The sequence below is a fragment of the Silene latifolia genome, chromosome 10, assembly GCF_048544455.1.
Source record: "Silene latifolia isolate original U9 population chromosome 10, ASM4854445v1, whole genome shotgun sequence".
In the NCBI taxonomy this organism is placed as follows: Eukaryota; Viridiplantae; Streptophyta; class Magnoliopsida; order Caryophyllales; family Caryophyllaceae; genus Silene; species Silene latifolia.
Window position 1 is genome coordinate 90,119,812 of NC_133535.1, and position 13,557 is coordinate 90,133,368.

General features: G+C 38.9%; 1 protein-coding gene across 1 annotated transcript; it reads right to left on the reverse strand.

Annotated features, from left to right (window-relative positions):
- Window positions 1-9,689: 9,689 nt before the first annotated feature.
- On the reverse strand, window positions 9,690-10,737 carry LOC141605730 (PRA1 family protein F2-like). Its single transcript, XM_074424612.1, has 2 exons — window positions 10,018-10,737; window positions 9,690-9,899 (listed from the first exon to the last, which is right to left on the reverse strand). The coding sequence occupies exon 1, from the start codon at window positions 10,620-10,622 to the stop codon at window positions 10,044-10,046; it is 579 nt and encodes a 192-aa protein (XP_074280713.1). The 5' UTR covers window positions 10,623-10,737; the 3' UTR covers window positions 9,690-9,899; window positions 10,018-10,043.
- Window positions 10,738-13,557: the final 2,820 nt, after the last annotated feature.

Consider the following 13,557-nt stretch of genomic DNA (forward strand, 5'->3'; position numbering starts at 1 on the left):
ATGTTGGAAATATTTAGATCCTAACTGAATTGGGGTAGGGGCCCAAAATGACGGCGTGACGCCTTAGGACTTGACTTGAATTTGAAAAGACCCAAAATGTAAAGGAAGACGGGTTTATGACTCGACATAGTTCCGACTAGGACATAGCTGGTTTGAATTTTGACTCTAACTTAGCCCAATTGAATTTACATATTTACAATTTACATGGTTTGAAAATATTTTGGTTTAAAACGTATTTTGGTTTTTTTTTTGGTTTTTTACGTTTTTTTTTTATTTGGTTTTGAGAATTTGCAAAGGATTTTATTTATGGAGAATTTAAAATTGAATGGAATTTCACAAAAGGGAGTTCTATAGAAAGTGATTTTTGAAAGGAAATGGATTTTATATTTACACAAAATTGGACATTATTTAATTTACAAAATGGATTATCTGGTTTAGAAAATGCGATATTTGAAGGTTTGAAAATTTAGTTTATAAATGAGGGATTTAGACACATACAATGTACAAGTATAAATAGGCATTATAACAGTATGTTGAGTGCATTTAAAAGGTTTTGGTTTAAAAAAGGTGGGTTGCCATACCAAGCAATCAAACCCTGGTCTGTAGAGAGGTCCGTGCCAAACATGAGTAAGGTCGGTTTCTAGTCCATTTCCTCAAGTAGTGAAAACTCTTGATACAAACATGAGTAAGCATCGTGGTATGGTTGGCGTCAATCGCTATCCATCTTTAGGCCCATATAGGAATTTGGACCGTCCGGATGGGACGATTGATCGAATGGGTTGGTTTAGGGCCTAGGAAGACCAAATGTAACGACCTAAGAAGGTCGAGTAATGAAAATCGACAACTGTCTCGTATAAACTATTCCCTAACCTTGTTCAAGTTTCACCCTGGGTAACACGTAAGTGTATCATCCCCAGCGGAGTCGCCAAACTGTGGACATGGGCCACCAGCACCGCGCGCACCCGCGCGTTGATTTCGAGGCGGCGGCATTTCTCCCACTGAACCTTGGTTTGCCAAAGCACGTCATGGGCCGTTACCGATTTGTGAGGCATTGAAACCAATGAAAGGTTTAATAAGCCTGTATTTGTGGAGCTGCCACCAATTTATTGTGGAAAAATTGGTAACCGTTCGAATACCTCATGTCATGTCAAGACACAAAGTAATGACATGAACACTAAGAACTCGTTACCCTTAGCATTCTATGTCTAGAATGACTCTCGAGATGCCAATGGACACGGATGTCCAGAGGTAACTGGAGTAAGGGGTGATGGTACGTATTAGGAAGCTCTTCAATTCGAATACCTAATCCGGCCCGCCTCGATAGCGGCCTCTACTAATGATTAGGGAAGTTGTTCATATTTGATATGTCGTCGATGTAATACAACAAACATAGATTAATCCTAGCATGTGAGATTAGATTAAGTCGGTGAACACGTGTCTTAGCACGCAATTGGGTCGAAGTAAATGTTAAATTGATTACACGTGAATGCCATACAATTAAATCATACATAATAATAATTGCGATAAATGAATTACAAGAATTAAAATTACAAATATTACAAAGTTTATTTGATCTACGTCAAAAGCACGCTAGAAGACGGGATTTCGAAGAAGAAAATAAAAGAAAAATGAAATTGGAATGAAAATATGAAAGTACGGCAGACTAGAGGTGATAATACAAATAATAGTTGATTTAAACCGTAATTAGGAGCTACGTCAAAGCGAGAAAGAGTTCAGAGACAGAGACCAGCTCAGAATAGGCGCAGTATCTGCTGCGTCCTCTGGAAGAGGCGCAACAATCCCTGCGTCTGTTCTAGAGCTGGGCTCTTGCTGTGAAGTCAGAACCGCAACATCGTTATCGTTCGTTGGTAAATTTAAGATCAATTATCGATATTATACTCAAGTTGAAGTGTTTTAATCGATTATATGCATCTAAGCAAGTCATAAAACGGATTAAAAACGAGAAATTACAGCGGTTTACATGATTATGATGAACTCGTGCCGGAAATACAAAAGAACAAACTTAAAGTTAAATTAAGACGAAATTGGACGAACAAGACTCGAAAGAAAATTTATGTATCAAGTTAGGACTTTCAGAACCCCGACATGAACAAGTCGAAACCCATAAAAATCGATTTGAATTAAAACAGCGAAAACCCGCAAGTATTGAATTACTCGGGATTAAGGACGAATTATGCATTGTAATTTAAAAAGGATTAGTTAAGATACAATTTATACACTGAAAATTACAAAAGGAACGAAAGAAAAGGGAAAAACGGAAAATCGCAGGAAGTCGAGGAAGAAGAAGAAGAAGAGCAAGCAGCGAGCAACATCTGCGCCTCTTCTAAAGGCGCAGCAGATGCTGCGATCCTTCGAAGAGGCGCAACTGGTGCTGCGTTTCTTCTCGACGTCTGACTTTCGCTGTTTTGTAAAAACGGTTTTAAAAGATGGATTTTAAATCAGTTTTTGAACGTGCTCTTGATATAGATCTTACATTAATGATACAAAATAAAAGTAAAATAATAAAATAGGATTTTACACCCTCAGACTTACATGTTTGACGAAACGAGATTGACTAAAGTTATCGTTTAGCGATTGCTCGACTCGAATATGCGTGGAAAGTGCCCTCGTTAGAGGATTTAGTAAATTGATTAGGTTGATTAAAAGTGGAGTTGGTCAAATTGGTCGGTCTATGCAACGTGACTGGGACTCAGAAGGATCTGAGCTTATGTGGTCGATTGATCAAGCACGTAGGCGTCGAAAGCAATAGCGTAGTCTAGAATGCAAAGAGAGAGAAAGAAGGGGTGGAACACTCGCGTGCCAAATATGGAGACCGAAGGTCTCTATTTATAATAAACATATGAAGAAGTTTAGGAATGACACGGATTTTGAAACAAATCACGAAAATATTCTGAAAAGCGTGAAAAGAGGGCTGGAGAAGAGGCGCAGCAGCTACTGCGATCCTTGGAAGAGGCGCAGCACCTGCTGCGTCCTTTCCCCAGAGGTTCCCTCCTCAGCAAGAAAAATTTCCGCGTTTTATTATGGAATTTCGGTAGATCTATACTTCTTTATTCCATAAAACACAATATACGGAAGATGTTTACTTAAAAATATTAATTTAAATTAGGAATAAATATCCAGAGAATTCTAGAACATTCCGGAATATTCTGACTCGGCATTTAAACGGTTTTTAGAAAATGAAGCGTTTTTTACCTGGACTCCAAATGAACTCTAATTACTGTCAAAACGACCGTATCGGTGCGTAGATGACGACTAAGGGGTTGACTCGAGTGTTTGAGCTATCACTTGTCGATGAACTTACGAACTGTCATAAAATCATTCCGCGTATCAAACATGCGGCTCAATCATCACTGGGTGGTTGGCGGGAGGTGTAGAAATGAGGTATCTACACGTGTATGTCCCACGTGCTAGACTACTTCCAAACATAGAGCATACACGTCTAGACCTAGGTTTGGACATCGGTTTTATAGGTTTTCTCCGATTATGGTCAACAAATTTGTTGAAATTGCTAAAGTTAAATACTGTAGACGTAGCTATTATTCACTGTTGTTTATGTTGTTTAACATTCTCAAATGCCATCGAAATTTTTTGGGTTAAATCTGAAGTATTTGTTGTTAGTAATCTGTAATTTCGATAGTTTAATTAGTTTATTGTTGTGAAATTATTTGATGTTTAGTAAAGTTAGAAGTTGAATAGAGAGAAAGGACAAATTCGAGAGATCTTTGACTTATTTTTGGAAATCAGTAAAAATGTCGATAGCGAGTGAAAGTGTTGGCCATGGCTTCCGATTAATAATTGTCGGAGACGAATAACAGTTGTATAAAATTATGTAAAAGGTCCTGTGTAAAATTGTCTTACCCGAAAATAATTTTCACAGATTGTCTTACCACAATTGAAGACTTGTGAGACGCCATAACTAAAATTTTGCTATTTTCATTCGAAAAGAAAGAAGTCGGGGCTAAAACAACAACGAAGACATCAATGCTTTTATTTCTTGCTGCATTACAATCAGATGTTGATGACTCTGATCGGGCAGAGAAGCCAAAACTGATGAATTTATCAGACAGTAAGGAAGATGGAGTACCAAGAATTTATTTTCGTCGCAAAAGTTTACATGATGCACTATTACATATGACTGATATGAGGAGCAAAATATTGATTATATAATTAACACTAAATAAGTAATGCACAAATATTTTACAACTGAGGCCTTCTATGCAAAACTCCTAGTATTTTCAGTGAATCAGGATGGACTCAAAATATTTTCACAAATCTTGGAGGGAGTACGAATCAGGACCAATACGAGTCTCAGTCTGGGCTTGGAGGAAGATGTGTGAAGTTAGAAGGAAACTCCTTCCTAGTTATGTGGATAACAATTAGATGGGGAGGCATGGTGTCACGGTCCGGTACTTTTGCCGGATCGTGGCGCGCACCCTTGCCCGGCTCAAGGCAAGATGCAACCGACAAGGAACTTCGTACTAGTGAAGGATCGCTGACTAGCATGATACTCGGGTCTCGGCAACACTCGACAGGATTGCAACGAGAGCATCAAGCACTAGTGTTTGTCAAGCACTAGACATTCGTAATCGGTCTCGGGTGTGTGAGTCGGGATCCTAGTGTCGATCCCACAAACACGACTTGTTAGAAAAGTGAAGGCAAAGAGTCGTTCACAACAAAGCAATAAGAAGCAACACGAAGGCACAAGGTAGGAAGTAGATTTTCATTCACTAGTACTCCCTAAAGAGGGAAATTTGATATTTACATCCTCGTAACAGGAAACATTGAAAGTGTAGAATAGCGATATACCTATTTATGCAAAGAAAAGCTATACTAACTATGCTAAACTAGGAAAGTATTTACTACAAATATACAAAGGAAATGAATTTACATAAGCATGAATAAATCTAAGGGTTCGAAGTGTACGGATCATCACACTCTCCCCCACCTAATCTTGTTGCCGCTCTCGGCAACGCCATAGTCTTGAATGGTGCTTCAGTGAGACATCGTGCTTGAGCCATGGTTGTCCATGTTGTGTTGGGATTTGGCTTTCTCTGCACTCCGGCTTGTGGGCGAGCTTCTGACCACACAATGATCGGTGTCATCGTCCCTTCAAGGATATGCGAAGCTCCTTCACATAGAAGTTGTCGAACATCATGTTCTCCAAGTCCACTCCTCGCTCCTTGTATTCCAGGAAATTCCACTTTGTCGTTGTCCGAGTAAACATCTCTCGGGGTCTCTCCAAACACTTGCTTTCATGGACCTTCCCCTTGTCTATCTTCACTGCAGTACCTACATTCAAGGATATGTGAGATCTCCAGGACGCCGAATCAGCATTTCGGCGCGACCCCCGGATGGTACGAGGCCTTATCTCTTGGGTCGACTGACCCGCAAACCAGGACGTCGATTCAGCATATCGACGCGGCCCCCTGATGGTACGAGGCCTACTTCTTTGGGCATCTCAGGCCTCATTGCCTACTCCTCGGTGAGGTGGTAGACTCTCCTTACGTCCCCCAGGCCATTTAGCAGCGTAGTTAGCCTGGGTCTTGTTCGCCCTCGGCTCCACCGAACCTTTAGTAATTCTCCAAGGTCGCATCCCTTGTTTCGGCGTCGGTATCACCCTCATAGCCGAAATTCGATGCTGCCCCTTGTCTTCGTCGCCGTCTGCCGTCTTCACTACGATAGACCTCATTAGTAGCATCGATCCGTCACTCGATTTCAATACTACCAATGCTTTCTGAAAGAACTGCATCCCGAGTACTAACTTGAAGTCATCTAGCGGAACGGTGGTGAAGTTGAGCTCCTCTGCCCACTCACCACTTGGACCGCGACCTTCTTAGTCACTCCTTGGACGCGTCTCACTTTCCCATTGACCGGCTTCAGGCAACTGTTAGCATCCCGCAGAACTAGCCCCAACCGACCAGCTTCCTCTTTAGTAACAAAGTTGTGGGAGGCGCCCGAGTCGATCAAGGCTCGTGCTTGCTTCCCATTCACCATCAAGTCCACGTACATGAGCCCGTTGGATTTCTTGGCGCAGGAATCTTCGTACTTCCCCATCGCGCTAATCCTTTGAAGTGAGCCCATCCGTGGTTGGTCTTCACCATCAGTCGAGTCTTCATCATACTCTTGGTGATAGTCGGCCAACGCCCCATCAAGACGTTCTTGAACCCCCTTGGGCATCTTCTTGAACATGGCATTGAACTCCGCTTTATTCGGACAATCGGCCATCTTGTGAGGACCCTTGCACATAAAACACGCGAACGGTTTCTTCGTTGTGGAAGCAGTTGAGTTTCCCACCTTCGAAGACGAGCTTGAGGGCGAGTTTGTAGTGCTCGCCGATTGGGCTTGACTTCCTTGCGAGTGGAACCGACTGTTTCCAACTGAAATGGCGCTATTTTGTGGCCTTTGTCCATTGTACCCACTTTGTGGCGCACCAGTATTCCCCGTTGGTGCCACAACTCTTGGTGCCTCTTGCTCCCCGTGAAAGTCGAGCAGGCACTCCGCGGCCGATATGGCTGAAGACAGAGTTTTGGGATTCTGCCTCATGACCTCCTGTTGTGCCCACCTCTTCAACCCGTCAATGAATTCGAATGTCCTGTCCGTCTCGGACATTTCGGTAATCTCGAGCATGCACGCTGAGAATTCTCTCACATATTCTCGGATTGATTTGGTGTGCTTGATTTCCTTTAACTTCTTCCGAGCAACAAACTCCGTGTTCTCGGGGTAGAAGTGATCCTTCAAGATCCTCTTGAAGTCGGCCCACGATGTCACCGTAATCGTGCCCGCATCAATTTCCTTGTACCTAGCCCTCCACCACATCTTGGCATCGTCAACTAGATACATGCTTGCCGTGACAACTTCCGCGTCTTCGTCGAGCCCACTTACTCGGAAGTATTGCTCCATATCGAAGATAAAGTTATCGACCGCTTTCGAATCCCTCGCTCCATCGTAGGTACGAGGTGGAGGTGCCTTCACCTTATGGCCCCCCAAAGATTTCCCGTCATTGGCCACCGCTTTCACGAGCGTGGCACAAGTGTTCTCTAACATCTCGACCTTTCGGTGGAGATGATTGATCTCTTCCTCCCGATCATCGGGGATCGCTTCACTGATCGCATGGATGCGGGTGTTCATCCCGTCCACCTTCGTCTCGAGTTCACAAACCGTCTTCTGCAACTCCTCGAGGCTCACGGCCATCCGCATAACGACGCCCTCGAGTTTGGGAAGTTTGACGTCAATTGATTCCTCTAAGGCATCCACTCGATCCTCAATTGTTTCGCCCATTTTCTCGATCTCGATAAACAAATGCGGCGTGCAGAAACCCGTCCGAAGACCGGGCTCTGATACCAAATGTCATGGTCCGGTACTTTTGCCGGATCGTGGCGCGCACTCTTGCCCGACTCAAGGCAAGATGCAACCGACAAGGAACTTCGTACTAGTGAAGGATCGCTCACTAGCACGATACTCGGGTCTCGGCAACACTCGACAGGATTGCAACGAGAGCGTCAAGCACTAGTGTTTGTCAAGCACTAGGCATTCATAATCGGTCTCGGGTGTGTGAGTCAGGATCCTAGTGTCGATCCCACAAACACGGCTTGTTAGAAAAGTGAAGGCAAATAGTCGTTCACAACAAAGCAACAACAAGCAACACGAAGGCACAAGGTAGGAAGTAGATTTTCATTCACTAGTACTCCCTAAAGAGGGAAATTTGATATTTACATCCTGGTAGTAGGAAATATTGAAAGTGTAGAATAGCGATATACCTATTTATGGAAAGAAAAGCTATACTAACTATGCTAAACTAGGAAAGTATTTACTATAAATATACAAGGGAAATGAATTTACATAAGCATGAATAAATCTAAGGGTTCGAAGTGTGCGGATCATCACACATGGCCAGTACTCAATTGCTAGTTACTGTTGGAACAACTTTTGTCTGCCTACCTATATACTCAGTGGCTAGCTCTTCTTGGTATTGGGTCTTTGTGTGGATTGTTCTTGTTTACTTTGTGTGGAAAATCAAGACCATTTAATCTGTGTGTGTTGTTTTAGTGAACAATGCTTACAGACAATTCCCCACTGGAAATGTTATTTCCTGATGCTGTAGGGGAAGTTTAATTCCTAGGTCGAACTAGAATTACAACAACAACAACAACAACAACAACAATATCAGAGCCTTAATCCCAAAATGATTTGGGGTCGGCTGAATCATCCTTTAAAACCGTCAATGGGTGAACGCACACCTCAAAATGCGAAAATATAGAAAAGAAAAAGTGAAAAACAAAAGGTGAGTGAAACATAATACAAAAGAAGGTAAACATAAGGTTTTAAAATCGAAGTCTGGATTTCTTTTATAAAAACTTAGAATTTAGATCGAGAATAAAGATTAAAACGATTTTGAAAACCGAAGTAAAACTTAAGGGTTCGGAAAACCTTAAAAGTGAACCAAGAATTAATATATAAGAAAGCTGTAGGTAAAAAGGTGTAATAAAACCGAAAAGAACAAATACATTTTTAAAAATTAAATAAAAACATTAAATATTTCAAATAACGTCAAATACTAAAAATCTACATGTATCATTTCCCTCCATTGTGCCCTCTCCGTCACCATTCCCTCATCAAGCCCGAATTAAAAAAAAAAAAAATCAATATAGAATGCAAAATGCATACTTAACCAAAAGCACACAAAAAGGTAGATCGACAGTACATGAAAAATTGATTAGAAGATTAAGCCAAGGCAATCCGACTATATTAAAAACTTATGCTGGTAATGGGACAAGTACAAGTATGCAATGGCATGCTGAGTGGCGCAGTACCGCTGGCACTCAAGTACTCCATAGCCATAGCCAGGGTGTCGAAACTTGTTTTAGATTGTTATCGGTGGAAAATTGTCGCTCGCTTCCAAAATCCAAACAGAAGCATGTACAACCTTATGATGCATAGCAGGCAATAAAATTCTTCAAAACTTTCAACTATTCAGAGTTGATGATCCTGTACATAAAACATCTCTATGTCCTAAATCTGTAGGCTTTGCTACCAAATTGTGTTGTTGCTAATTGGGTCATTGCATTTGGTTTCACATTCCCATGTGAAAATGCTCTTTAAAGTGAAAGCACCAACACCACAAAGAAGTTGTATTATGAGTACAGTATCTAGTTTTAAGCAATTAGGTCCGTGAATTATGAGTACAACATTCTGATATGGACATCAACTAGAAGACATCCACTAGATATTTCCAGGTTAATCCAGTAGAGTAAAGGTTCTATTGTTGATTATTCACATCACGTCAGCATCACTCAATCACGGTAACCGATTTACGCATACATCTTATGATGCGATATTAATTGGTCCAGAACTATGTTACTAGGACTCTTTTAGTATAGGGCTACACTGGTTTCTAACACAATACCAAAAGTTTTGAAACCCGGGTCGACAACATTTGAATGTGTATCAGTGTCAAATACTTGTAAACCAAACCAGGTCGACAAAATATGTCTCTGCCATATGTTTTGACTAGGTTTGATACGAATTGGATGCAGTTGGGTAGGGAAAAAAATTCGAGTTTGATCTCCAGATAACAAGCACCCATCTATTGCTATCTCAGTGATGTTGTTCAATTCAACAAAAATGAATCTGAATTGAGGACCAAACAAGGCAGTGACAATTCCTTCTGAACATAAGCATGTCAAGTATGGATTCATATAACAATAGATACATAAATGGAACTGATAATTCAATTTCCAGCACACAATTCAAGGCAAGCATTCTATTCCACATGTAGAAAGAATTACAATTACTCACTCCCGTACAATATTCTAACAAAGATCAGCCCAGCTAATACTTGAAAATTCACACAATAATGTGAATTTGACGAATCACAATAACTACAAAAAAAAAAAAAAAAAAAAAAAAAAAAAAAAAAAAAATCATTGTTGTTTGAAAATTATGATAGGAAACATTGATTAATAACTAATAATAAGGAGTACAATTTAGACAACTTACATAATGGATGACAGAAAAATGGGATCTCAAGAAGAGTAACCAGCGGAGGCGGTATCCTGCAACGGCATCCTGTCAGCAGCAGACCCGACGCGAAGATGAAGATCATCAATCTCCCGAATGGCGGCATGAACCAAAACAAGTACGACCCCAACAGCAACCCCAACAACAATATTAACAGTAACATCGGTAAAAAGCAAGAACAAGACAGTAGCAACCCCAAGCACAACCAAGACAACATTATCATCGACGACGCGGCCAGCAAGTGTTAAAGGAGTTTGACGGAGGAAGTAAAGGAAGAGCCAGGCGGCGAACATGATGAGGAAGACGATGAGGGAGATGGGGTGAGAGATTAGAGATAGGAAGAGGGTTATGAGAATAATGAGAGCGTAATTGGTGCGGAAATACGAGAGGTTTGCGGTGGCGCGTGAGGTTGCGACGGAGAAGGAAGGTGGAAATGACAGGGATTTGAGGGAGACAAGTTCGGGCCATGGACGCCGGGTCGCCAGGTGGGTTTGGAGTTGGGTGGTTGTTGTTGTGATCAGATCGTGCCGTGTGGTTGATTGGTTTGGGTTTGTTGTGGGGATTGTGCCATAGGTTGTCGTCATTTTGTGTAGGATCAATCAATGATGATGATGATGGTGGTTATTTTAGGGAATATCGATGTTTAATACTATTAAAGCTGCTCTCTACTTTCTGTACATGGCTACATGCTAATGTCAGGGCTACATCAAGGTCCAATAATGTCGTCTCGTGATTCACACCATATATACCACTTTCACGGAGTATATCTATTCAATTATTACGCCACAAACACAATTTTGGGTAGACCCGCAAAATCAGCCCGTCCCAAAAGCCTTACACCAATCCTAGGTGCTGTTTGGTCAAGCTTTAAAAGTGCTTTTGTAATTGAAAAAGTAGTAGCTTGGCCAAATATGATAAATTAGAGAATTTTAAAAGTGCTTTTGAGAAGTCAAAAACTGATTATTCACCCAAAAAAGGAGAAGTAGATATTTACTACTTCTACTTCTACTTTTTACATAAAGAACCAAATAAACAAACAAAAGTTGTATTAAAATAGTTAGGCCAAATAGATAAATTTTGTGAGAAACCGCTTTTACAAAAGTATGGCCAAACAACTAAAACTTTTCCGAAAAGTAACTTGTGAATAAACTCCTTTTAAAAAGGAAAAGTCATTTTCAATAAGCAAGACCAAACAACACCCTAATTGACCTGAATTATAACTTTTGAATGTGACTAGAAATTCGAGTAGATCCACTACCATGTACTTAGACCACCCCCAAGCAAGGTCACCAACTGGGTCGTGACCTTGTCGGGTCACGCTAATGACTCCTTAAACTAGGATTAACAAGTTGATTTTGGTGACCATAATCATGTTGGTAATCCGATAGGTGGCAGCTTCTAATTGCTTGGATATAATTAAAGAGGACAAACCAAAGCAAATGTCAGCTCCTCCCTGCCATTTCTGTGGAAAATAAAAGAAGAAAGAAAACCAATCAATCCCCTTAAACTAAAAGAATAAGAGATTCTCAAGTTTTCCCGCCTAAATGAGTTTTGCTCTATATTGGGCTTTGGGCTTCATTATATCCTATCTTTGACTAGGTATACCGATTTATTTCATACAATAAATAATTCTACGACATTTAAAAAGGGAATAATATTTTTTCAACTTGCATTCCCCTTTATTTTTTACTACTAAGAGAATAAAAATTTTCAATAGTTTTCCTTCCAAAAAGAAGTTGGCTAATAAGGAAACAAAACTCTATTTTTATTAAATTATTATCTTTTTAGTTAAGATATACTCCATCCGTCCCGGTCATTTATTATCTATTTCCATTTTAAGGTGTATCAGTGAATTGTTATCTATTTCTACTTTTGGTAAGTTTTATATGTAAAAGGTAGTGTGTAAGTGGACGAAATAATAATATTATATTACTTTGTTAGACATCCACTTGCATTTCATTGGTCTTTGTGCTAAATACAATACAATATAATTTTTTTTAATTAAATTATAATCTTTTAATTTAAAAATAAAACAAAACTGGTATAAATTTAAAATTCGTATATGAAAAACCGAAAAATTTGATATTATTAGTTTCGCATAATTTTTTTTACCAAGTACGAGTATTTACTTCGTATAAAAAAATTAGGAACTTATATTATTAATTTCTTGACAAAAAAAAAACTTTAAAATTATTTGAGATAATTTATAAATTGAAATCATTAGTTTTGTGATGAAAAATTTCATTAAAATATACATTTCATGAATTTACTTAATTCTTTTAATTAATTTTCCATTTCAATTTTTTATCCTCATATTAAAATATGAAAAATTAATAATACGTCAATTTTAAATCTTAAATAATACATTATAAAGTAAGTAAAAGATCTATGAATACCGCACATGTATGCGCGGGATCCATACTATTTTATAAATTAAATCTGAATTACATCTTAAATTGAAATAAAAAAAATTTGAGCATATAAAAAAGGTTTTATTTTTTAATTGTTTGCAAAATGAACTCAATTTTGATATATTTTGACCTATTTTGAAATCGACGACAAAATCAAAATCAAAGACTTAACAAATTTGCAAAAACGATTTCACTAAATAATCAAAAGAATATAGCTAAGTCAAGGAAGAAAATAAAAAACAAGGATTTACCTACTTGTTGAAGCCTTGAAGGTTAACTGATTGTTGATGGTGAAACCTAGTTTTCTGAAGAAATCACCTTCATCAATCTCACGAAAATAAACTCTTAATCTGACGAAAGTGATCCCAATAATTAATCCCAAAATTAATACCTAAATCTGGCGAAAATAAACCCTAAAACGATCGAAAAAATTAATCGGGATGAATGATTGGGAAAGGAATGAAAAATGAGGAACTGGGTTAATTTAATCAGGATGAATGAAATCGATGAAATCCTCAATCAGAAAACCAATCGAAATAAAACCCAAATCGTTAATTTAATCGAAATAAATTCCAACTATGTAAATGTAATCGAAATAATAAATCGTTTTTTTTTTAGAATGATATAGCAATGAATGATGAATGTGATTTTTGGGGGGTTTTTTGGGTTGAGAGTGTCGGTTGGGTTGGTGAGATGAATGTGTGGATAGATGAATGATGATATTTTGTATTTTTCATCGTTTTTTCTTATATATAAAAAAAATTGTATTTTTATGAAGGAGTTGAGTGGTTGAGTGGCTGACGAGTTGGGTTGGTTGAAATATTTTGTAAATCCGACTTCAGCTAGTGATGATTCGTATGAATATCATCATCTTAGAAGATCGCCTCAAGAACGATTCATAGAAATTCATGTCGAGATTCGTGATCGTGCCACTCATAACGCTTTGAAAAATGATCTCATTGAGCATATTTGGCAAAACTTCCGTAACTCGAATTAGTTTAGAATGCATTTTTTTATTTCGTAGTATTTAATGTTTTTTAAGATCGTGTTTTTTTTAATTATATATGCGTTTTTTATATGTCGACTCATGTTTCCAATAAAGTTTATT

Bases quoted from the DNA above. Each gene is read 5' to 3' on its own strand.
- LOC141605730 (XM_074424612.1), bottom strand. From the start codon at position 10,622: ATGACGACAACCTATGGCACAATCCCCACAACAAACCCAAACCAATCA.